The 27,049-nt window shown below is 31.2% G+C and overlaps 1 protein-coding gene across 1 annotated transcript in view; it reads left to right on the plus strand.

The window, feature by feature from the left end:
• The window catches only part of LOC118575374 (zinc finger protein 679-like), a gene marked incomplete at its 3' end in the record, with an annotated part of 38,745 nt that extends 15,095 nt beyond the window's left edge, over positions 1 to 23,650 (plus strand). The window contains exons 2-5 of the mRNA XM_036175967.1: positions 15,387 to 15,394; positions 17,811 to 17,937; positions 18,415 to 18,510; positions 23,552 to 23,650. Coding sequence (XP_036031860.1) covers positions 15,387 to 15,394; positions 17,811 to 17,937; positions 18,415 to 18,510; positions 23,552 to 23,650 — 330 coding nt within the window. The remainder of the gene's footprint in view (positions 1 to 15,386; positions 15,395 to 17,810; positions 17,938 to 18,414; positions 18,511 to 23,551) is intronic.
• Positions 23,651 to 27,049: the final 3,399 nt, after the last annotated feature.

A 27,049-nucleotide genomic window follows, 5' to 3' on the forward strand; every position in this document is an offset into this window, starting at 1 on the left:
ATTGTCCTTTCCTCTAGTTTTTTATAGCGTTCTTCCCATTTTTTGTTTGTCTGTTCCTCCACTTTATTTTTGATTTTTTCTATATAAGGCTCTAAGCCTCTTCATGATGGTACTTATTAGGTTGTTTTCTTCTTCTTCCATTCCATGATGTTCAGGTCTAGCTGTTGGAGGAGGGCTAGGTTCTGGTGATGCTGTATTGCTCTTTATTTTGTTGTATGTACTTCTGCCTTGACATCTGCCCATCTCCTTGTGGATTCATTCTTGGTCTTATCAGTGTACTTGGTCCAGACAGAGCTGATAGATTTAGGGAGCCTCTCTCTGGTCCAGATGCAAGCTCTGGGCTGGATTAGATCTCTGGCCCAGATGAGAGTGCTGGCCAGATAGGACCAAATCTTCACAGTTCTTTGACTCTATAGTCATTGGTTCTATTTTCCCATTTCGTTGCTCTGGTGAGGAAACAATGCAGCAAATTAACATTCCTGAGTCTCTGGCCCCAAGCATCATGTGGCTCCATATGTTTGCTCATCAGAACTCAGGTGTTTGGAAAGATCAAATAGTAGTGAGCGTTGCCAGATGAAATAAAAATGAGGTTTCACATGAAACGTGATACTAGTTCATTAAAAATGTAAAAAAAATGCACAGAAATAATTTTGTGATTAAATTTTTCTGTTCAAAATACACAACAGATAATTATTTATGATTCCTTGCCCATGCTTATAATGACAAATATTTGAAACATATACCTATATGGCAATTGATACTGCCACAGAGTACATCATCCTTAATTACATCTTTTAATAAACACATATTGAGTTTTGAAAATGAAAGTCATATAGTTTACAAAATGATGTCATGCAAAACCTTGATTAATACAAGTATGAATTAATGATGTCATTTAAAACCTTAATTAATACAACTATGAATTATCCTGCAAATTCTCTGGGTGTCAGTGACTACATCATTCTTTAAATTCAAGAAGCAATAACCAAAAAACTGTTTCATCTAGAGACTTTCAAATAAAGCATTTATATTTAAATGGATTAATTCCTTCTTTCTATCTCATAAAGTCTATGATGAGTTAAGAAGATAGTTTTTAAATTCAGTAGGGCCACCCATAGAAACAGCACCTGTGGAAAAAGTTAGGAGTGGTATGTTTGAAACCAAATAACTTTGTCATCAAAATCCATGTTTTTTATTTAAGATATAATTAACACACTAATTCACATAGGCACTGTGTTCAAAACTCCATGTCTTGTTTCTATAACTATTTTGTGTATAAATTGACAATTTGGTTATTGCACTTTTTGTTTCTATAAATATTCTGATGAGAACATACCACTACTTTGAGGGTGTATGTGTGCAATCACAGAAAATATAGGATATGTTCACTTTATGTATAATATTCTTCCATCAACAGTAAAGAAAATCTCTAGAAATCCTTTTTGTATGTATGCAAAATACATTATTTTTACATTTTTATATATTTATACCATATATCTTGATTATAGTTTACATGACCACCACTTTTCCCAGTTTTTCCCTAAATCCCCATCCCTCCACATTTATTTTGTCTCTCATTAAAAGAGATAAAAATGAAACAAGACAAGTTAAAATATAAGATAAAGCAAAATTTATTTTATCAAAGTTGATCCTGTTAAGTAAACAGGGAAAAAATAATCTCCAAATCAAGCTATTGTAGTTTCTCTTCAATGGTGTCAGTCTTTTAATTTTATTTTTAATTTTTAATCAATACATGTGTTCCTGAATTGAAAATTTTGCATCATCAATCCACCAATGTTTGCCCATAAATCCCCTGGTGCTGATCATCAAACACATCTTTGTCCTGTTGGAAGTCTTATTTTTTCATTGAGATAATGAATGCATTGGGACCTGCCTATGTGTGCATTGAAGGTGGTTAACATCCTGCAGTGTGTGGGGGTTGGGGATTTAGCTCAGTGGTACAGCACTTGCCTAGAAAGCCCAAGGCCCTGGGTTCGATCCTCAGCTCCACACAAACACAAAAAATTCTTCAGTGTGAAAAAGGTATATTTTTATTTAATTACATTTAAGTATGTATATAAATTATACATTATAAATTTAAATCATTTTAAAATTATTTATATTTTTATTACATTTAATTATATAAAATTGTGTCTGCTAGATTCTTTGCTTTGAAAATCTTACTTAATGCAATTTATGCCCAGAGTTCAACATTGTTTCACAATTCAGATTTGTAGCATTTAGGAAAGATAAATGTTATTGGTTACAGTATTATCTCAAATGATTATATCACATAAGAACACCTGCAAAATTTATTTAACTTGCCTTGAAAGTGAAGGAATTGTATGTGACAAAATTGTAAGTGTGTATTCTTGACAAGTTTCATACATATTATAAAAGTAAGCTAAATAAAACAAAAATTCTCACCTGATAAAATTCTAATATCAATAATATACATATTGAATACAAGAAATAAGATAAATAAAACAAAACTTCTCACCTTATAAAGGTCTCATATCCAAAATAAAGTTACTGAACTCAAAATTCAAGTAAATGAAGCAAAAATTCTCATCTGAAAAAGGTCTAATATTCAAACTATAGTTATTGACCACAATAAATTAAAATATAAAATTCTTTTCTGATAAAGATCTAATATCCTAAATATATGTATTGAACACAAGAAATCAGATAAATAAAACAAACATTCTCATCTGATAAATATCTAATATTCAAAATTTACATATTAATGGATATCAGAAAAATAAAACAAAAATTCTCATTAAATAACCATCTATTATCCTATATAAATATTTCAAACACAAGACATTAAATAAAAAAATTCTCACATAATCAAGAACTAATAGCCAATATATAAATATTGAACACAAGAAATCAAATAAATAAAACAAAATATCTCTCCTGATATAATATCCAAAATATTCATATAGAACACAAGAAATAAAGTAAACAATAAAAAAATTCCCATCTGATGAAGGCCTAATATTCATAATATACATATTGAACACAAGAAATCAGAAAAATAAAACAAAAATTCTCATCTGATCAATGTCCAATATTCAAAATATACATGATGAACACAATATATGAGTTAAATAAAACAAAAATTCTCATATCATAAAGGACCAATATCCATATTTTACATACTGAACACAAGAAATCAAATAAATAACACAAAATTCTATTCTGATAAAGGTCAAATATCCAAAATACACATATTGAACTTAATTACATGAATAAAACAAAAATTCCCATCTGATAAAGGACTAATATAGTAATATACACATTGAACTCAAGAAATCAGATAAAAAACAGAAAAATTCTGATGTGATAAAGGTCTAATTTCCAAAGTATACATATGGAACATAATTAGCTAAATAAAACAAACATATTATGTGATAAATGTCTCATATCAAAAATATACATATGGAACAAACAAAATTAAATAAAACAAATATTTTAAATGGGAACATATTAGTATACAAAATATACATTTTGAACACAAGAAATCAGATGAATAAAACAAAAATTCTCATCTGGTAAAGGTTTAATGCCTGAAATGTACATATTGAACATAATTAGATAAGTAAAAAGAAGTCTAAACTGGTCTTTGGTGGTGCATGCCTTTAATCCCAGTACCTGGGAGGCAGAGGCAGGCAGATCTCTGTGAGTTCAAGGCTAGACTGGTCTACAGAGTGAGTTCCAGGAAGCGCGCAAAGGTACACAGTGAAACCCTGTCTCGAAAAAGCAAAAAAAAAAAAATTCTAATATCCAAAACATACATAGTGAATGCAAGAAATCTGTAAAATAAAACACAAATTTTTATCTGATAAAAATCTAATATTGAAAACATACATATTGAACAAGAAAGTAAATGAAACAAAAATTCTCAAGTGATAAAAGACTAGATCCTAAATATACATCTTGAAAACTAGAAATCATATAAATAATACAAAAATTCTTATCTGAAAAAGAACTAAATTCCAACTATACACATTGTACTAAAGAAGCCATGTAAATAAAAAATTATTTTTTGATAAAATTCTAATGTCCAAAATATACATAATGAACATAATTCCATAAATAAAACAAAATTTCTCATGTGATAAATGTCTAATATCAAATATATACATATGGAACCCAAGAAATTAAGAAAATCAAAAATTCTTATCTGATAAATGTCTAATATCAAAAACATCCTACTTCACAATGAGTTTCTCTGAAATGTTTGGATATTAGACCTTTATTTGTGAAAATATTTGTTTAGTTTATCTAATTTCTTGTTTTCAATAGGAAGATTTTTGATATTAGACTTGATCAGGTATGAATTTATGTTTCATTTATTTTTGAGTGTTCATTAAATATATTTTTAAACTTAGACCTTTACCAGATGATTATTTTTGTTTTATTTATATAATTACTTGTGTTCAATATGTAACTTTTGGATAATAAACATTTATCAGATGACAACTTTTATTTAATTTTTTGTTCCATATGCATATTTTTATGTTAGACCTTTATCAGGTGAAAATCTTTGTTTCATTAAATTTTTTGTACTCAGTATGTATATTTTTGATACTAGACTTTTATCAGATGAGAATTTTTGTTTTATTTACCTAAGTCTCTTCAATATGTATATTTTGGACATTAGACCTTTATCAGATTTTTTTTTTATTTACATGTTTTTTGGTGTTCAATGTGTATATTTGGGATATTCAACCTTTATCAAATGATAATTTTTGTTTCCTTATCTGATTTCTTATGTTCAATATGTATATGTTGGATATTAGACAGTAACTGGTGAATATGTGTTTTACATTATTGCTTGTGGTCAATATGTATATTTTGGATATTAGACCTGTATCTATGAGAATTTTTGTTATATTTAATTTCTTGTGTTCCATCAGTATATTTTTGATATCAGACTTTTATCACATGGGAATTTTTGTTTCATTTATTTACTATGTTCAAATTGTATATATTAGTTAATAGAGCTTCATGAAATGAGAAATTCTAGTTTGTTTCTCTGTTTTTTTGTAATAGACCTTTATCAAATGAGAATTTTTATTTTATTTGTCTAATTTCTTGTGTTCAATGTGTACATTTTGGATCATAGATTTATCAGATGAGAATATTTTCTGTATTCATCTAATTATGTTAAAAATGAATATTTTGGGTATTTTACCTCCATTAGAAGAGAATTTTTTTGTTATTTATCTAATTTCTTCTGTTCAATGTGTAAATTTTGTATAGTAGATCTTTATCAAGTGAGAATATTTTGTTTTCATCTGATTTCTTGTATTCAATAGCTATATTTTGGATATTCAAATTTTATCACATGAGAATTTTTGTTTTATTTAATTTTTTCAACATTTATTTATTTATTATGTATACAGTATTCTGCCTGCATGTGTCCCTGCAGGCCAGAAGAGAGCACCAGATCTCATTACAAGTGGTTGTGAGCCACCATGTGGTTGCTGGGAATTGAACTCAGGACCTTTTGAAAAGTAGTCAGTGCTCTTAACCACTGAGCCATCTCTTCAGCCCTTATTTAATTTTTTATGTACAAAAAGTATATTTTTGATATTGACCTGTATCACATAAGATTTCTGTTTTCTTTTTCTGATTTCTTTTGTTCAAAATGTATATTTTGGATATTAGAACTTTATCAGGTGAGAAATTATGTTTTACCTAATTTCTATGTTCAATATGAATATATATGATATTTGATCTTCATCACGTGAGAATTTTTTGTTTTTCTGATTACTTGTGTTTAATTTGGATATTTTGGATATGAGACATTTATCTGATGAGAATTGTTGTATTTTCTTTATTTCTAGTACACAATATGTAGATTTTGTATATAGACCTTTTTCAGGTGAAAATTTTTGTTTTATTTAATTTCTTGAGTTCAATCTATATATTCTGGATATTAGACCTGCATCAAGTGAAAATTTTTGCTTCATTTATCTAATAATGTTCAATATGTATATTTTGGACATTAGACTTCTATGAGATATGTATTTTTGATTTAGTTATCTGATTTTTTGTGTTCAATATGTGTACTTTGGATATGACTTTTATCAGATGAGAATTTATGTTTTATTTATGTGATATCTTGGGTTCAGTGAGTTTATTTTGGATACTAGCCCTTTACCTGATCATAATTTATGTTTTATTTATCTGAAATTTCTGTTTTATTTATCTGATTTCTTGTGGTCAGTAAGTACATTGTGAATATTAGAACTTTTTATATGAGAATTTTTGTTCTCTTTTTCTTCTTTCTTCTGCTTAATATATAAAATTTGGATATTATACTTTTTGTTTTATTTATTTGATTTCTTGGGTTCAATATGTATTTTGGATATTAGACCTTGATCAGATCAGAATTTTGTCTTGTTTAATTTCTTGTGTTCCATCTGTATATTGTGCATGACAGACTTTTATCAGATGGAAATTTGTGTTTTCTTTATCTATTATGTTCAATATGTATAATTTGGATATTAGAGCATTATTAGATGAGAAGTTTTGTTTTATTTATGTGATTTCTTGGGTCCAGTACCTATTCTGTTGATGTTAGAACATAATCAAATGAGAATTTTTGTTTCATTTATCTATTTTTGTTCAATATGTATATTTTGATATTATATAACTTTATCACATGAGATTTTTTTATTTATCTAATTTTTGTGATCAATAAGTATATTTTAGGTATTAGGCCTTTATAAGATGAGAATTTTTGTTTTATTGAACTTCTAGTGTTCAATATGTAAATTTTGGGTATTAGAATATTTACAAAGAAACATTTTTTTTTTATTTGATTTCTTGTGTCCAATAAATATATTTTTGATATTTCAGCTTTATCAGATTAGAATTTTTGTTTTATGTAACTGATTCTTGGTTTTCAATGTGGTTTTCTGGTTATTAGTCTTTTAACAGGTTAGAATTTTTGGTTTATATAATTTCTTGTGTTCAGTATGAATATTTTGAATATTAGACTTTAATCAAATGCAAATTTTGGTTTTATTTATCTGTTGTCTTGTGATCAATGTCCATATTTTGGATATTAGATATTTATCTGCAGAGAAGTTTTTTATTTAATTTTTGTTCAATAATTATATTTATATTTGACACTATCACATGAGAATTTTGTTCTTTTTATGATTTCTTGTGTTTATTATGTATATTTTGGATATTAGACATTTATCAGATGAGGATTTTTGTTTTGTTTATCTGGATTCTAGTGTTCAATGTATTTTTTTAATATTAGACCTTTAAAAGAGGAGAATTTTTATTTTATTTAGTTTCTTTTGTCCAGTAAGTATTTTTTTATTATTAGACATTTATCAGACAAGAATTTTTGTTTCATATAATTTCTTGTGTTCAATATGTTTATTTTGGATATTAGACTTTAATCAGATGAGATTTTTCTTTTATTTATCAGTTGTCTTGTGATCAGTATGTATACATTCGATATTAGATCTTATCTGCAGAAAATTTTTCATTTAATTTTTTGTGTTCAATAATTATATTTTTTATATTTGAACATTATCACATGAGAATTTGTTGTTTTTAATGATATGCTGGTTTACTAGATATATTTTGGATAGTAAGCATTTTTCAGTTGAGAATTTTTATTTTATTTTATTTCTTTTATTCAATAGGTATGTTTTTGTTATTAGATTTTTATTAAAATAATATTTTTGTTTTATTTGAATTCTTGTGTTTAATATATTAGATTTTTATTGATAAAATTTCTGTTTATTTAAATTTTTGTGATCAGTGTGTATGTTATAGATACTAGAATTTTATCAGATGATTATATGTTTCATTTACTTAATAAGGTTCTTTATGTATATTTTTGATGCTAGACTTTATTAGATGAGAATTTCTGTTTAATTTATTTGATTTTTATAGTTCAATATGTATGTTTTGGATATTAGACCTTTTTCAATTAGAATTTTTTTAAAATCTGTTTTTTGGATTCAATATGTACTATGGATCTTAGATCTTTTTCAATGAGAATTTTTTTAAATCTGTTTTTTGGATTCAATATGTACTACGGATATTAGATCTTTTTCGGATGATAATTTTGTTTGGTTTATCTAGTTTCTTGGGTTCAATATGTATTTTGGATACTAGACCTTTTTTGGTTGGGAGTATTTGGTTTTTTTTTTCTAATTATGTTCAATATTTGTATTTTTGATATTAAACTTTCATTAGATGCGAATATTTATTTTATTTATCTGATTTCATGGGTCTAGTATGTATATTTTAGATATTAGATATTTATCTGATGACAATTTTTGTTTAATTTATATCATTTCTTGTGTTCAAAATGTAATTTTTGATATTAGACTTTTATCAGTGGAGAATTTTTGTTTTATTTAATTTCTTGTGTTCAATAAATACATTTCTGATATTAGACCTTTTTCAAATGAGAATTTTTGTTTTATATATCTGATTTCTTTGGTTCAATATGGAATTTTGGATATTTGATCTTTATTAGAGTAGACTTTTTGTTTTATTTATTCATGTTTAAAATGTATATTTTTTGAATTAAACATTTATAAGAAGGGAATTTCTGTTTTATTAACCTAATTAAGCTTTATATTTATAGTTTTGATATTAGACCTATATCAGATGCAAATTTCTGTTTTATTTAATGGAATTCTTGTCTTCACTCTCTATTTTATGGATAACAGATGCGAGTTTTTGTTTTAGTCATCTGAATTCCTGTGTTCACATGTATATTTTGGATTAAGACCATTATCAGGTGAGACTATTTTTTTATTTAATTTCTTGTGTTCAATATGTATATTTTTTGATATTAGACCTTTATCAGATGAGAAATGTTGTTTTATTTATCAGATTTCTTGTCTCCACTCTATATATTATCAAGAATAGGCATGTATCTGCTGAGAATTTTGTTTTATTTATTTGAATTCTTGAGTTCAATGTGTATATATTTGATATTATACTTTTATAAAATAAAAATTTTCTTTTCTTTATCTAATTTCTTGCATTCACTGTATATTTTGAATATTAGAAATTGATCAGATGATAATTTGTGTTTTATTTATCTAGTTCCTTGGGTTTAATATCTATTTTGGATACTAGACCTTTATCAAGTGAGAATTTTTGTTTTACTTAGTTTCTTGTGTCAATAACTATATTTTTGTTACTTGACTTTTATCACATGAGAATTTTGTTTACTTTTTATGACTTCTTGTGTTCAATATGTATATTGTTGATATTATACATTTAGCAGATGAGAATTTTTTGTTTACCTAATTATGTTCAATATGTGTATTTTTGATATTAAATTTTTATTAGATGAGAATTTTGTTTTTTAATTTTGTGTTCAATAAGTATATTGTTCATATTAGACCTTTAGCAGATGAGAATTTTTGTTTTATTTACCTAATTATTTTTAATATGTATATTTTTGATATTAAACCTTTTTAAGGTGAGAAAATTTATTTTAGTTATCTGAATTATTGGGTCCAATATGTATACTGTTGATATTAGTTAGCCCTTAATCAGATGAGAATTTTTGTTTTATTTATCTGATTTCTTCTTCACTCTGTATATTATGGGTTATAAATTTTTAACAGATCAGATGTTTTGTTTTAGTTATCTGATTTCTTGGTTTCAATGTATATTTTTAATATTAGGCCTTTATCAGAAGAGAATTTTTAAAATGTATTTATTTATTTATTTTTCGTTTTTCAGGACAATGTTTCTCCATTTAGCTTTGCACCTTTCCTGGAACTCACTTTGGGAAACCTGCTGGCCTTGAACTCACAGAGATCCTCCTGCCTCTGCATCCCGAGTGCTTGGATTAAAGGCATGCACCACCACCACCTGGTGAATTTTTAACATTTAATCTCATGTGTTCAATATGTATATTTTGAATATTATACTTTTACCAGATGAGATTTTTTTGTTTTATTTAATTTCTGGTGTTCAATAAGTATATTTTTAATATTTGCCATTTATGACATGAGAATTTTGTTTTTGTTTTATGATTTCTTTCGTTTTCTCTTTATGATTTCCTGTGTTTAATATGTGAATTTTGGACTTTATCCAATGAGAATTTTAGTTTTGTTTATCTGAATTCTTATGTTCAATGTATTTTTTATATTAGACCTTTATAAGATGAGAATTCTTTTATTTAACTTCTTGTGTTCAATATTTATATTTTGGATATTAAACATTTGCCAGAGAAAATGTTTTGTTTTATTTAATTTCTTGTATTCATTAAGTACTTTTATGATATTAGACATTTATCAGATGATAACTTTTGTTTTATTTATCCAATTATGTTCAATATGTATATTTTAGATATTAGACCTTTTTCACATGGGAATATTTTTTTAACCTAATTATATTCAATATGTATATTTTTATGTTAAACTCTTATTAGACAAGATAAATTTTGTTTAATTTCTTGTGTTCAATAAGGACGTTATCAAATGAGAATTTTTGTTTTATTTATCAAATTTGTTGGTTTCATTATACATATATTTTGGATATTAGATTTTAATCTGATGACAATTTTTGTTTTATTTATCTGTTTTCTTGTGTTCAACATGTAATTTTAGATAGTAGACCTTTATCAGAGGAGAATTTTTGTTGTATTTAATTGTTTGTGTTCAATATGTATATTTTTATAATTAAACCTTTATCTGATCAAAAATTTTTTTTACTTATCTGGTATCCTGTGTTTACTATGTATATTATGGATATTAGACCATTATTAGGTGAGAAGTTTTGTTTTTTTAATTTCTTGTGTTCAATAAGTACATTTTTGATATTAGACCTTTATGAGTGTTTTTTTGTTTGTTTGTTTCTCTGATTTCTTGTGTTCCTTAAGTATATATTTGATATTAGACATTTATCAGATATAAATTTTTTAATCACTCTGATTTCCTAGTTTTAATGTGTATATTTGGTGCTGCAAGCCACAGGAATATATCATAAGAACTCAGATGGTTATGGCAAAGTCACTTCCAGGAGGGATCAAGGATTTCCTTCAGAGGAAGCCAAATTCCAAGGAGTTTTTGGTGTTACTTGTTATATATCATCTGTCTTCTGTCATGAAAATCATGTGTGCTTTCATAGTTTTCCCAGCTGACTTTTCCTTAAGAAGGGCTAACAGTGTGTACTGGTCACTCTCTGCACATACACATTCAAGGTGTTTGGAGAACAGCCTCAGAAAAGGCTACCTCTGGAATCAGATATCTCCCTTGGCCACTTTCAAGGACTAGCAGTAACAACAGTCCACATGTAAGTCTCCTGATTTAATCTAATTCCACAAGGAGACACCACCTTGGTCAGGAGGACATTAAGTAACAGCTTTACACAATTTAGCTCTGACCCTCCTTCCGTTCAGCCTTACTAATTTTATAGACCTCTAACTCCTTACCTAGCCACTTTTAGGAATATTTAGATAGCCTTCTGTGCTAACTGCTATAGTCAGCCCAAACCCCAGTTCAAGCCAGTCTAACTTGTGAGTCATTTTACTGTGAGGAGTTGAACCCGAGTTGTGTGTCTGGGAAACACCATAAATGGTGGTTGCTCACTTCTAAACTAAAAATTAAAATTAAAATTTTGTTTTTTCTCTATTTATGAGGCAAACGAGAGTGTTGATGTCCAATGCTGTTATTGAAAGATATGTATTGTTATATTAAGTTCATCTCAAATGCTAAAGGTGTAATATACAAATTATTCATGTTGAACCCAGGAAATCAGATAAATAAAACACAAATTCTCATCTGATAAAAGTCTAATATACAAAAATACATATTAAAAACAAGATATCTGGGCTGGAGAGATGGCTCAGCCATTAAAGGCTAGGCTCACAACCAAAAATAAAAACAAGTTATCAGGTAAATAAAACAAAAATAGTCAACTGATAGAGTTCAAATATCCAACATATATATATATATACTGATATGAAAAAATTATAAATTACAAAATTATCAGTGGTAGGTTTAATATACAAATTATATATATTGAATGGAATAAATCAGATATATAAAACAAAAATTCTCATCAGCTAAATGTCTAATGCCCCAAATTTAAATATTGAACATAATTAGATAAATAAAACAAAAATTCTCATCTGTTAAAATTCTAACATCTAAAATATACATATGGAAAAAAGAAATTAGAAAAAACACAATCTCTCCTTAGTAAAGGTCCAATATCAAAAATACACTTATTAAACACAAGGAATCAGATAAATAGAACAAAATCTCACATCTGATAAGGGTCTCATATCCAAAATATACATAATGGAGATAGTTAGTTAAATAAACAAAAATTCTCATCTGATAAAGGTCTAATATCAGACATAGTTATTGAGCACAATAAATTAAATAACACCAAATTTCTCCTCTGATAAAGTTCTAGTATCCAAGATATACTAATTGAACACAAGAATTCAGAAAAATAAAACAAAAATTCTCACTTGATAAAGGTCTAATATCCATTATATACATATAAAACACAAGAAATTAGAAAAACATGTTTGCTTTCTGAGTCTGGGTTAATTCATTCAGGATGTTTTTCTAATTCCATTTGCCTGCAAACCTCATGAGGTCATTGTGTTTCTTGGCTGAGTAGTACTCCATTGTGTATATGTACCATACTTTCTTTATCCATGCCACAGGATCTGCTTTTGTTTCTTCTTAGAGGGAGCAGAATAGTCTTTATCCTCATGTCATTCCTGCCCACATTTGAGGTTCTGCCTTTGGGAAGAATTCAGAGACATGATTTTGGGCAAAGGTATACCCTGAAGATGCAGCCTACCAGAAACACAGACCTTATATAAAATGAATTAATGATGATAGAGTGGACCTGAGATTGAAACCACAGGGTTTGAAAGAATGAAAACCTAGTCTTCATGTACACTTCTGTGATAAAGATCAAGAGATCTCACTTCTAATTTCTTTCAGTGGTCATTTGCTGTAGCTTACTGGTCAGTCTCTCCAAATTCTGCTTCACCTGCATCTTGGAGAGGAAGGTTTGGTGGGATGGTGGCTCCCTGGTGCTCCTTGTGGGTAGATGAACACAAATTATCTTGCAGTATGACAAGGCAAAGAGGATGGACAGACCACCCTGAGTCCTAATCAAATGTTTGAGAAAGCTTATTTACCAATGACTCAGTGACAGCCCAAATTATTTTGTCCCAAGCTTCAGATGCCCCCTCTGGGAAAATCAGCTGTCTTCTCTATTTGAAGGAAGTGATTATCTCAGCTAACTCTTTCTCTCTGCCTTCATAGCAATGCTCCAAGTAATGAAGGAAATAGCCTCTTCAGGCTTATTAACAGCTACAGTCTCAAAATTCACCTTGGATGCTGAGTCCACAAGCCTGTGGGTTTATGAGTCAGGAGAAAATTGCCATAGTTCACAATCACCCCCACCATTTAGAGGTTCCCCAAATACTTTGACAGGTTACTCTAACCATATAACTATTAATGGAGAAGGCATATAAGGGCAGAACATTGTCACCAGACTCAACAAGTCACCTCCCTGACTACCTAGGACACACAGAGCATCTGGGAAGTACCAAAAGTTAGCCAGTGTGGTTGAAGTACAGTGATGTCCTGCCTTGAATTTGGCACACCTCATTAATCCCTCCCTCTTTAATGTTTGCCTCATGTTCACTCATCAATGCCTATCCCCCAATTGGAATAAAAGCAATGATTTCCCAGCATAAAGCTTTGGCCTTACCATTTCCTGAACTCTGAGCCAGAACAATTAATATCCTGGAAACCTTGAATTTCAAGAACTATGACAAGCAGGGTAGCTCTGTTGGTTCCCAGAGACTGCAGCTTTCTGTGGTCCATTATTGGAATATTCAGTTCAATCCCATGTCCTCTAAGATGCTTCCCTTTTTCTGCACAGAACTCATTACACAATTCCCTTGACCATTTCTTTCTTGATATTTTACACTGAAGCTGAAAGTCAGCTTTCTTCTGTCACTCTCTGTTCTCTCTACCCTTTCCATTCTCTTTCTGAACTAGACTGTTCAGTATGCCATCATGTTCATCAGTAAATGGTGAAGATATTGAATAAACTTCCCACGGGCAGTTGGTATTGCCACAACATAGGTGACATCACAGAGGTTGCCAGGGCTCTCCAGGATACAATAGAATGTCCAGGGAAGAGCTGCAGATGTCATGGGAACTGACATTGCTTCTCTGCTAATAAGCTTCCATCATAGTTCACTGGAAGTCAAGCTGGCCTTTACATGAGTCTCTGCTGAGATACAATGGAAGCTCTTCAGTACACTCTTCATCCAAAGACAGAGATCTCTCTTTGATTGTTGGGATATCCTTTAGTTCTTTCCATGTGTGGAAATGAATGATTATTTCCTACTGAAATTTTATGTACAGAAGGTAATAATATAATTTATTTATGTATGCTTTAGTTCATCATAAGTACCTGCATCTCCTTATCTCCTTAGCCACAAGACATTATAGACTTAATGCTGACTGAGAAGGACACTTGTTAAACAATATCCTATTAATGAGTCTACATGGAACAGCTAGGCAGAATTATGCTAGAGGAAGAGGCTGACACAGCCTAGGAAAAAGTACTCATAGGAATGGTATACAGTCATGGAGCTCAGTGGGACTAATATGTGTGTCATCAGCATGTGTGTAGTGGGTGTTTTACTCTCTGTTGAGTATCTCAAAGTGTTCTGCTGTTTCCTGGTAGTAAAGGTGGCCACACAGCTGGAGTCTTCCACACAAAACATGAGTTTCCTATAGAGCAAATGATGTTCAGGAAAATCTTATGCAAGCCCCTTATTATGTAGGAACATTGACACTAGGGTTCCACTGGACACCGTAAATCAATGGTTCTTGATTTTTCCAATTCTTTGACTCTTTAAATAGTACTAACAATAGTTCCTCATGTTGTGATTAACCTTAAACATAAAGTTAAGAAACAATGAAACAATTTTGCTACTGTTATGAATCATAATTCAAATATTTGATGTGCAGGATATCTGATATGGAACCCCCTGAGGACCACATCTCTGAATGCAGGCAGATCTCTTCAAATCCTGGCAGTGATGCTGAGGCAGTATGATTCTTAGTTTTCATGATCAGAATGAATGATACTAGTCACCTGGGAAGAGGGACCCACAATGAGGAATTATATACATCAGATTTACTTTGAGCATTTCTCTGAGGGATTTTATTAATTGGTAATTGAGATAAGACTCCCTAAAATAGGCAGAATCATTTCATTGTCTGCAACTTGTACTGTTTATATTGTGTCCAACTATTTTTTTTACATTCGTACAATTCCACTTTATTGAAGTGATTTTTTTTCTATTTCTGATGCAGTTGTCAAGGTAAATTTTTTGAATGCATGTCACATGAGTGTGTGCTGCTTTACACTGTTTTCTCACTCTATGTTTTCAAAATATATTCTCTGCATTAATACACAGTATATTTATTTGATAGATAAATATATATGCATTCACTTGTCCTACTGAAAATAGTATTGAGTCATCTCATATGAATGAGAAAGAAGATATATTCCATGATGGATTCTTTCAAATAGATACTCAAGTATCTATTTGTTAATTATAGATTCTTCTAAGAAAGACCCACTGTGTAAAAGGATGGAATGTCTTCCTGTTAATGGATAATGTTTAAAGCAGTATTGTTTTGAAAGTATACTGTGTTATATACTAAGATGAAGTGTTTAAATGAAATACAAACTTCCAAATGGAATTTGCCAGTAATAAGTTCATATTAAGTTATCCTATGAGGCAGCTTTTCTTCTGTTTTCTGTTCTTATTTTGTGAATTGAATCAATGAGTCTCTTCCATCATTTCACTTTGCAACCTCCTACCCTTACCATGAACTTGCAATGACCTTTAGTTGTTCTGACATCTGCTCATAATCACTTCCCTGGGAGGTGGTGCAATTTTACATACGATGGTTATATAGTACATTTTTTTAAAAATAACAAACTAATGAAGAACTGGTAGGCAAAGTGTACTTGTATTCATGTTTATTTCACAAATAGTCAAAAAGTCTCAACAATGAAAATTTAGGTGGTTGGAGATGAAGTGCGTTCAATAAAAAACAAATGTATTAAACTGGGTGCTGGGATTCCATTATTTAGATACACCATTTTCAAGTGAATCCAAAAGAAGCTTTTTCACTGTTTAAAATATACTTAAGAGAGAATCTAACCACTTGTCTCACTGCAAAACTGTCCTCTCCCTCCCGCCCCAAGCCCTAGATTTCACCCCAGCCTCTCTCCCCATTCCCATCTCCTCCAGGGCAAAGACTCTCCTGGTGATTCAGCTCAACCTGGTAGATTCAGTACAGGAAAGTCCAGACCCCTTCTTCCAGGCTGAGCAAAGTGTCCCCACATAAGCCCAGGTTCCAAAAAGCCAGCTCATGCACTAAGGACAGGTCACATGACAACTTATGGTAACTGGTAATACTCTTCTGTCATTTTGTGGGTCCTGAAGATTCCATATAGATCAAAAGGCTTGGTGGCAAGCACTTTTGCATGCTGACCCATCTCACCAGATTCATTTTTGTAAGTCAATTACTATCATACTTTTTGTGACATGGTTGTAAGATAATGTTATTTTATTCATATTGTAGTTTGAAAATGAATCTGTATTGGAAAGAATTGTGCCATTATTCTTTCAATATTAAGCTAAGAAGAATGCTTCATTGGAGACACTGGTCTGGTATCAATTTCCTGCTGTTCCTGTAGACAAATATATTACTTACCCAGTGTGAGAAATACTTTTAGCTTGGGCTACACCTCAGATTCTGTCTGCTGTTTCTAATACAGGTGTCAGTTATTTTTTAATTAACCATCTCAGGGAAATGGAATGAGATGAAGGGTACCTACAACTGTTAACTGCTGTGTTTAGACTCAATTTAAAATGTATGTGTACAGTATAAAGTGGGAGAATATATAGCAGAAGACACATATCCAGGTTTTAGAGAATTTCATTATCTGAAGGAATAATGGACTCACTCAAAGCAGGAAAGGAGAAACTGAGTTTTGACCTGTCAGTAAAAATTCAAGGTTTCTGCACCTCTGCTGTGGCAAAAGACAGCAATTGGGGTCTCTGAGTGTGGTAGCATGGAATGCAGGTGCTTTGGTCTTTGCACACAGAATAGCATCAGAAAGCTGAAACTGTTAAATAAACTTTCTGACAGAATGCATAAGAAAGGGGAAGGACAGATAGCTTGTTCTCAGGAAAATGTAGGCACAATGATGGGATAGGTTGATGACATTCTACACATAAATGCTTCATCTGCAGAGCTCTCAACCTTCACTATAGTCCCTCATTCTGGAAAACGGTATTTTTGTGATTTTTTATATTTTAATATAAATTCTTTATTATAACTGTCATTTCTGTTCTATATCCTGCTTTCCACTCTTTCTTGCCTCTTTTATTTTCCAGTATGACTTTTCTACATGAGTTCATGATCTGAAATATTTAAAAATTTTATGATATTAAAGACAGATATTGAAACTGAATTCCTACTGAAGGCAATTTCAGACATTAATTATCATGGATAAAAGAAACATATTTCATGATATGTTTAGATCCTGGGCACTTTGATCTCATGAAAAAGTCACAACACCCTCCCTTTTAATATATAACGTTTAAAAATTGCAGATTGATTACTGATAACAGAGAATTCTTTAGTTAAATATTCTTTTTCTGGGGCAAATAAAGACTGAAACAATCATAACAAAGGAAAATTTAATTTTCACCTCAGAATCCATTGACATTCAGGGATGTAGCTATCAATTTCTCCAAGGAGGAATGGGAATGCCTGGACACATCTCAGAGGGATTTGTACAGAGAGGTCATGTTGGAGAACTACAGCAACCTGGTTTCTGTAGGTGAGAATAAATTCTTTCCTAATTGCTGCTTAGACCTAGGAATGTCTGGTAAGTTATATTAGTATTGAATTGTTTTCTATCAGTGAATCCCATCTCCCAATTATTACTAGATATTGGTGAGTGCAGAATTTATTGAAAATTTCTTATTCTATATGGTCTATTAATTTAGTAAATACTCCCTTCAATCCCAAATTGTTTTTTTAGGCAGTCATTCAGTAGCAAAAATGTGTGAATACAGTCTGATATCCACAGTTTTATTTATGTAATGGGGTAATATACGAAAAAGTAAATGCATATACAATTAAAATTATGCATTTCTTAAAAGCCTAAAACACCTGTCAAGTATGTACTAATAAGACTTCACTACTGAATCTTACCTTGTGTAACTTCATATCCACTGTGTACAAGCCACTGTTAAAATCCACCTCTGGTCCCCATCAGGTAAATAAATTATCATATGTCTGTTCTAATTCACAGGCCTTTCTGTATCAAAACCAGAGCTAGTCACCTGCCTGGAACAGAATAAAGAACCCTGGATTGTGAACCCAAAGGAAGTAGAAGGCAGAGAATCAGGTAAGGTGGAAGAAAACAATGGTTATATGTAGAGTACAAAACAAGAAGCAAACCATAACTGCAGTGGGATTACCACAGCTCCTCAGTAGAATCAGTGCCTAAGAATTTTTTTACAATAGTACACTAGGATATAGCACATAGAAAATTTTAAATAATTTCCCCTCAATTCATCAAAATAGTGATTAGATGAAATTTAGTATGCCAATAGCATTTTTACAATGTATGGGGGACTTTATTTTGTGTTCCAATAAATGTCCTAAATTTTCTCTTGTATGTCAGTTATCTAGGGTTCTTCCGTTTTTTTAAACATTTTTACATTATATCTGGATTAATATTTGTTTTCTTTTACCTTCTTGAATACCATCCTTGTGCCACACCAATCCAATATCATAATTTCTGCACCAAATCTCTAGCAAAGAACGTACCAAAAATTCATAACAATCGAAGAATATTTGGGCTGACCAACTGTTTCTGAACATTAGACTTTGAATGTGATTGATATACCCTGGTATTACCCAATTGAAAAACAGATTTTCTTACTTCTTGAAGCTAGGGTCTGCACATATGTTCTTGTCACAAAGTTGTGATTTTGGGTCCACTTTCCATTTTATATGATGATATTTTGCCTGTAATATTGGGCTTGTGTAGGTTTTGGACTTTCTGTCACAGACTTGGTGATAGTATGGCCATTATTACTATAATGTTTGTAAACCTCTTATTCCATAGAGTCATTCACCATTTTTTGGTCTTTATGTTATCTCTGCAATCATTTATTCATAGGTGTCTGAACAATGATGCAAGGGTTAAGATAAAGGAATCCTAGGTAGGGCTTAATTCTTCAAAATCTCCGTATTAACCTTCTCTATTGAATGGAGAGTAATATGTTAATCCATGGCTATAACAATATAGCACTAGTTTAATGTCATGTTCATTAAGCAGAATAATAATATTTTTTTATCTAGGGCCCATTACCAATTTGGTCTCAGTTTCTTGGCTGCAATTGTAGTTTCAGCATCATTCTGTGGGAAAAAAAAACTCCATTTCCATTTTGCTACAAGCCCCAAAAATATATAAAGTGGGATTTCGTCTGATTATGACAAAACTAATACCTTGAAGAAGCCAAGGGCCTTCCAGAAGTCAAGCTGAGGCTCAGGAAAACTTGGAAATATTTGGCTTTTGATTATTAGCCATTTCCTGCTATGAATTTCTAATGTCCTATTGTACCTTTTCCATCATTTATTGGGCACCATTTCCCCTTAACTAATGGAATGGTTAGATAACCTTCTGCACTGACAATGTGCACTACCAGAACCCCAGCTCAAGCCTCCCTCATTAGCAGCATCTGACCAGGACCATCCATCCCCAAAGGGAAAAAAGTATCTTATTAGAGATAACTCTGTATTATCTCAGAACAGACTTAAGTATCCAAGGCCAAATGAAACAACACCTGTCTTCTAAGTCAAGTGGATAGCTTTATTTCTTGTGCTATCTAGTATGAGAACCCCTTTACTACAGCCTTACTAACATTACAGACTTCTAACTTCTTACCTACTCACCTCTAGGAATGTGGACTGAGCACATGGATCCCGTTCTTGATATTCTATCTGATCACTTGTTCTCAATTGTACTCCTCCTTTACCACTCCTGTTTTGGGTTGTAGAAGAATGTCTGGCAGTCACTGCCTGAGGAAAAGTCTTACCTGCCTTGATGACCCCATAGAAATTCAAGCTTGCTGGCCTTACTTGGCCAGAGGATTGCTATGACTTGGGTTTATATCTGAGCATCTTAGAGACTGAGGGGAAACTGAGGTATAGGGGGAATGAAGAGAGGATATTGAGGATTTTGACTAGAGGGGATTTTGACTAGAGAACTTGAGGATAAGATGGAAGATGAGGAAAAGGCAGATATGAAAGTACTAGATGGTTAAGAATGAGATGAGAAGGACCTAGATAAAGCAGAATTAAGATGAGAGAATTAATATAAATCTTAGAACAGACAGCAGATAAAGGTAGAGACAAATCATGCAAGAAAGGAAATATGCTTGAGTACAAAACTGTAGTTGTATAGATAGGGATTTATCCAGGAGGGATAAAACAGATGGACAAAGAGCTTGGTGTACTTAGATTCTTTTTCTGAAAATAATTCTCACCATTTGTAGTTTCTCTTCTGGACCTTTGAAAAATATATTATTAAGGCTGTTCCTATAACAATATATAAGACCATTGGCCTCAACCTAGCAACCTAAACTCTATAGAAAACATAGAGACCAAAATCTTAAAAGTGAAAATCCAAAAATTGGAGAAAAGCTACAGTATTTGTCTTTCTGATATAAGTCACTTAAAATAATTTTTCAGTTCCATTCATTCGCCTACAATACATATAATATCAAAAACAAATGGATGATTTTTTAGCATATAACCTACCAAAACAAAATCAAATGACATAAACAATTTATCATGTCACCTGTTCTGAAATTGAATGGAAGGAACAAAAAAAACCCCTCAACTTAAGAAGTCCAGATGGATTCAGAACAGAATCTCACCAGATATTTAAAGAAAAAATTACACAAATAAATTTCCAATTGTATGACAAAATGGAAATTTCAATTTCAAGAACACCTCAAAATAACTATCTACTAGGATCAAGGTTGCTTTCTCCAAGAGATGCTAATGGGAATCACCATAAGTAAATCAATACATGTAATACATTAGAGCAGAATATAAAAAAGAGACCTAATGAACTCACCATTAAATGCAGAAAAGGCTTTTGACAAAATACAATATCCCTTCATTACAAAAATTCAACATGAGGGACTTATCTACATTCAATGGATTAAGTTTATTGTAAGTATTTACCAACATAATCATTGTAAATGGAGAAAACTGAAAACAGTTCTTCTATAATTGGAAAATAAAGGATACCCACTCTCTGTATAATTGTTCTATGTTCTGCTTGAAGTTTAAATGTCAGTCTATGATAATAGGAAGTTCAAGGGGATACATATAGGAAAGAAAGAAGTCATAGTATCCTCATTACACTTAATATTTATTTCATACCAGAAACTTAAAATTGAGATTCTTATGTTTTGTGCTAAGGTTGTTGCTAATCTCTGTTTTTTTGTATGGTACTGTCAACCTGGAAGTCATTACTTCCTTTATGTCTTACATATTTATGTGGTGTAGAATTACAGAAACATATAAAATTATGTTTTCTTGAGTAATTAACAGACAACCTTGGTGTTATTAATCCTTCAACCATTTCTACCAAGTTTACTTCCATTGTAACTGAAAAACCATCCTGAATTATGGTTTCCCAATTAATAGTGTCCCTATATCTCAAACCCCTAATCAAAGAGCTAAGGACACCTAGTGAATGGTGTGACAAATAAAATGTCCCTCTGTCATGGGATATCCCCATTCATGCAGGTCTAATGCAAAATGGTTATACCTGAAATGATATAATCATTAACAATAAAGCTGGACTTACATTTTGAAATTGTATATAATTTGTATATATATATATTTGAAAAATTATATACATAAATATATAACAGTAACAATGTTCAACTGGCGGTTTTATTATTTATTTGGAGATATGAGAAGAGTTAGAGGAAAAGTGACTGTGATAAGCTTAAAATAAAATGGTATAGTAATATTTAAATTAAATTTACATTTACAAAATGTGTGTTTCACATATATACTCTGAGTTCTGATATTTTGCCTTGAAACAGAGTACTACATTGCCGTCTACTTTGTAAATATAAATTTTATTATGTTTGTCTTTTATCAATTTGTTGTTGTTGTGACAGAGTTTTACTATGTAACTGCCAAGGGTGACCTGGAACTTGCTCTGTAGGTAATACTGGCCTCAAACTCAAAGAGATTTACCTGCCTCTGCCTCCTGAGTGCTGGGATTAAAAGCATGTGAAACTGTTGCCCAGCAAACTTTTTGTGTGCTTTTGATTAAAAACATATTAGAGATCTAAGAGTCTTTGAAAAAAAACATAGGTTATTATGCACCCTGGCCATTATTCATATTCTGCATTTAAGTCAGTGAAGTGCACTTTAAGAAAAAGCCTGACTGTGATTCCCATTAATGAGCCATCTGGGATGGTTCTATCAGTTAGTTATGCTAGGCCACGAGATACTGAGGCCAAGATCATGGTTTGCTTTGCTGACGATTAATGTTACAGTGTAAAAACTTATCCATCTTCATGTCACAAGAGACCACATATGCTCTATTGGCACGCTTTCTTTCCCTAGACATATAATTTATTTTTCTCACTTATCTCCTTTTTTGAGACACAGTCTGTAACCATATAGCCCTGATTGTCCTGAAACTGAATATGGAGATCAGGCTAGCCTCATAACCATAGAGATCCACCAGCTACTGGCTTCCAAATGCTGAGATGAAAGGCCAGTCTTTTATAAATTTAAGATACACTTAGGCATCTGAAGAAATAAAGTCCTCAAGAATTATTAGTGTGATTGGGGAGATTTTGAAACATTCTCTCCTAAGGTCCATAAAGCTCTGTGGACCTGACAGACATATATGTTTTCATAATCATTTTATTGTTTTCTCCTTGAATAACTACATATTAATATACATTAATGAACATTAATCATAGAAAATCTATTCATGAATTTCTTTATTTCTATCATTTTGTCATTTATGTGATTGTAAAGGTCCTTTTGTTTTGATCTAAATTGATAATACAAATTCCAAATGAACAGAATATTTTTAATAATGGCTAATAGATTCATTTCATATTCTAAGAATTATATTTACAGTTGCTGGTTACATGACATGCTTAAAGCAGATCTTTTTCAAATTTTACATATTATAAATTACAAGTTTGTGAAATGACCTTGTCCATGTTCATCATTTTTGGATTTTGATCCCTTATGGAAGAATTGCTGAGGGTTTGTCTTTCATCTCTTTGCTGCTTCCCTCATATTGGTGTCATTTTATGTAAAAGTTTCTATGTTACTTTTGTCTAATTCTACACAGTTAGACAATAACTGCCCTTCATTACTTCCAGCTCTGTTTTGTTATCCCATTCATGATTTGTTCCAAAAAGAGCACACACAGGATCATTGCCATAGAAAAATATCAGAGAAGTTTGGATGTGATGTCCTTGGTGAATTACACATAAAGAATTTCTGGGCATGTAGTTCAGACTATGAAGAACCTGAATCATGTGATGATAGAAATGACCTTTATACAAGATCCATCACTGACATTCCTGATAGAATAGATGAAGAAGTTTCAGCTTCTCCTCAAAAAGCTCACTCTACATCATTTTCATTCAGATGCTGCAACTTCCATTCAAATACTCAAAATGATGCAAGCCACACTGAAGGGAAACAACCAAAATCCAAAGCATGTAGACACTATTTCACCCATCCTTCAAAATTTGAATGGAATCCAAGATTCAGTATTGGACAAAAATATAAGAAATTTGGGAGGAGTTGCAGGAGATGTTCAGACCTCTTTAAAATTAATGTGGTTCATACTGGAGAAAAAATATGCAGATGTAAAATATGTGGAAAGTTTTTTTCTAAGATATCAGTACTTAAGGAGCATTACAAAATCCATATGATAAAAGAATCACACAAATGTCCAGAGCAGGACATGTTCTTTTCAAATAGAGCTCATTTAAAAATTCACAGTGAAAAGAATGCTTTCGAATGTACAGAGTATGGCAAGTCCTATGACCACGGCTTTTCTGTTCATCTTCCTAAGAGTAATTATGCTGGAGAAGAACCTTTCAAGTGTGAAATATGTGGCAATTCTTTCAATCAGAGTTCAACACTTAATTTTCATCAGAGGATACATACTAGAGAGAAAACTCATATATTTAAAGAATGTGGCAAGTCATTTAAGAAGGCCTCAAATTTTAAAATTCATCAGAGGATCCATACTGGAGATAAACTTTACAAATGTAATATATGTGACAAGTTCTTTACTCAGAGATCAACACTTCATGTTTATAAAAGAATGCACACTGGATTGAAGCCTTACAAATGTACAGCATGTGGAAAGTCCTTTACCAGAGGCTCAACACTTAAAGTACCTCAAAGATTACACACTGGGGTGAAACCTAACAAATGTAATGTATGTGGAAAGTCCTTTAATGATAGCTCAAAACTTAAAGTTCATCAAAGATTACACACTGGAGAAAAACCTTACAAATGTAATAAATGTGGAAAGTCATTCATTGTAGGCTCTAAACTTAAAGTTCATCAAAGAACACACACTGGAGAGAAACCTTATACATGTTCATATTGTGGCAAGTCCTTTACACAGAGCTCACACCTTCATGTTCATAAAAGAACACACACTGGAGAGAAACCTTATACATGTTCAGATTGTGGCAAGTCCTTTACTAAGCGCTCAGACCTTCATGATCATCAAAGAACACACACTGGAGAAAAACCTTACAAATGTAATGTATGTGAAAAATCCTTCATTGTACGCTCAAAACTTAAAGTTCACCAAAGAATACACACTGGAGAAAAACCTTACAAATGTTCAGATTGTGGCAAGTCCTTTACTCAGAGCTCAGACCTTCATGTTCATCAAAGAACACACACTGGAGAGAAACCTTATAAATGTTCAGATTGTGGCAAGTCCTTTACTCAGAGCTCAAACCTTCATGTTCATCAAAGAACACACACTGGAGAGAAACCTTATACATGTTCAGATTGTGGAAAGTCCTTTACTCAGAGCTCAACACTTAAAGATCATCAAAGAACACACACTGGAGAAAAAACCTTACAAATGTAATATACGTGGAAAGTCCTTCATTGTATGCTCAAAACTTAAAGTTCATCAAAGAATACATACAGGATTAAATCCTTAGAGATGTAAAGAATGGGGCAAGTTCTTTAGGCAGATCTCACACCTACAAAGCCATCCCAAAGTCCACACAGGAGGGAATCATTACAGATGTATAAAATGTTACAAGTCCTTTACCAGGGACTCAACACTTCAAGTCCATCAAAAAATCCAAAATGGAGAAGAAAGTTAAAAATATACTGATTGTGACAGACCCTTTGCCCATGATTCACATGTTCAAGGACACTAAAGACCCATTGAAGGCAGAACCCTTACAATTGTAATGAATGTGTTATGTGTTATGTCCTTTTACCATAGATCATCTCTGCATAAAGTCACTAAAACCATACTTTGGATAAAGCATGTGGGAAAACCTTATCTAGGTTTTTAAATCTTGAAGATCATCACATAATCCATATTAGAGAGAACCCATACAATATCAAGAATGTGGTGTTATGGAGTCCTCAAATATTCAAGCTCAACAGAGTATCACTAAAGGGAAGAAACTTAACACATGTATAGAATATAAAAAGAAATTCTTTACAAGAAGCTAAAAACTTGGAAAATGTCAGACAATTCATGAAAGAAACAAACTCAATTGGCAATTATTACCACAGTACTCATGCAATAAAAGGATTCTCTATAACATGGGTAGTAGAATGAAACATTTGGCAAGTGTTAAAACCTTACTCAATGTCAGATGAGTGAAATCAGAAAGCCATATGCTTGGTGTGATTTTAGAAATATTTTTACCAAGAAATAAAATTTATGTTCACAAAATTTCTTTAGGAAACAATCCACATATACAGCAATGAGTCAAACAAAATTACACAAAAATCATATATTAAAATGACATAGGATTAATTTGACAAGATATGAAAGAAACAATAATTTAAAGTGTGAGGACTTATGCCAGGATAATTTTATGGATAATTATATCAAGTCAAAATCACTGCATAATTTACTGTATATTTTATGGTACAGGATGTTGATCTTAGACTGCTACAGCTTTTATATAAATACTTTTGATTTGCTAATATTTGAGATTTTATAGAATAAAATATAGATTTTCTTAAACCCCTAATTATGTCCCAATTTTTTTCTATCAATAAATAAAATAAAACTTGTATTCAATTTCTGCTGCTCTGGAATTTTGGGTATTTATTTTATACTGATATTCTATAATTAATGCCAATTACTGCATTACAGTAAATGTCCAAAACATGTCATGAAAATACAAAGCAGATTGTTTTAGGAAAAATATGACATATTCATTTATCGAAAGTATACATGGGGAAAAGAATAAGGCCTGAGTATGTTCATGAGATAACTAGAACTGTTTAAATGGGCAGATCTAGATCAATGACCACGACATACACATACATAAAAAGGCACAGAAATTTTCCCTCATCGCTTGAGGCTTGAAATATTATAAATCCTCTTGTGATCTTATGAAGATTGTAATAGTTAGGGGAAAAATTCTCTACCAAAATTTGCTGTTTTCAGATGTTTAGGCCTGAACAATTTAAGGCTAAAGAGACAGAAAATACAGAGTTGAGTCAAGAATGAGTATGTACAAAGCTTTAGATAGTAACCCTGCCTTTCTATTATCACCGTGCAGTAAATGTATTTATATGTAGGTATTACTGACACAAAGCTTCTAAGGTGCTGTGGTTTCACTTCAGTGAACACACACATC

Source organism: Onychomys torridus, unplaced genomic scaffold (genome assembly GCF_903995425.1).
Source record: "Onychomys torridus unplaced genomic scaffold, mOncTor1.1, whole genome shotgun sequence".
In the NCBI taxonomy this organism is placed as follows: Eukaryota; Metazoa; Chordata; class Mammalia; order Rodentia; family Cricetidae; genus Onychomys; species Onychomys torridus.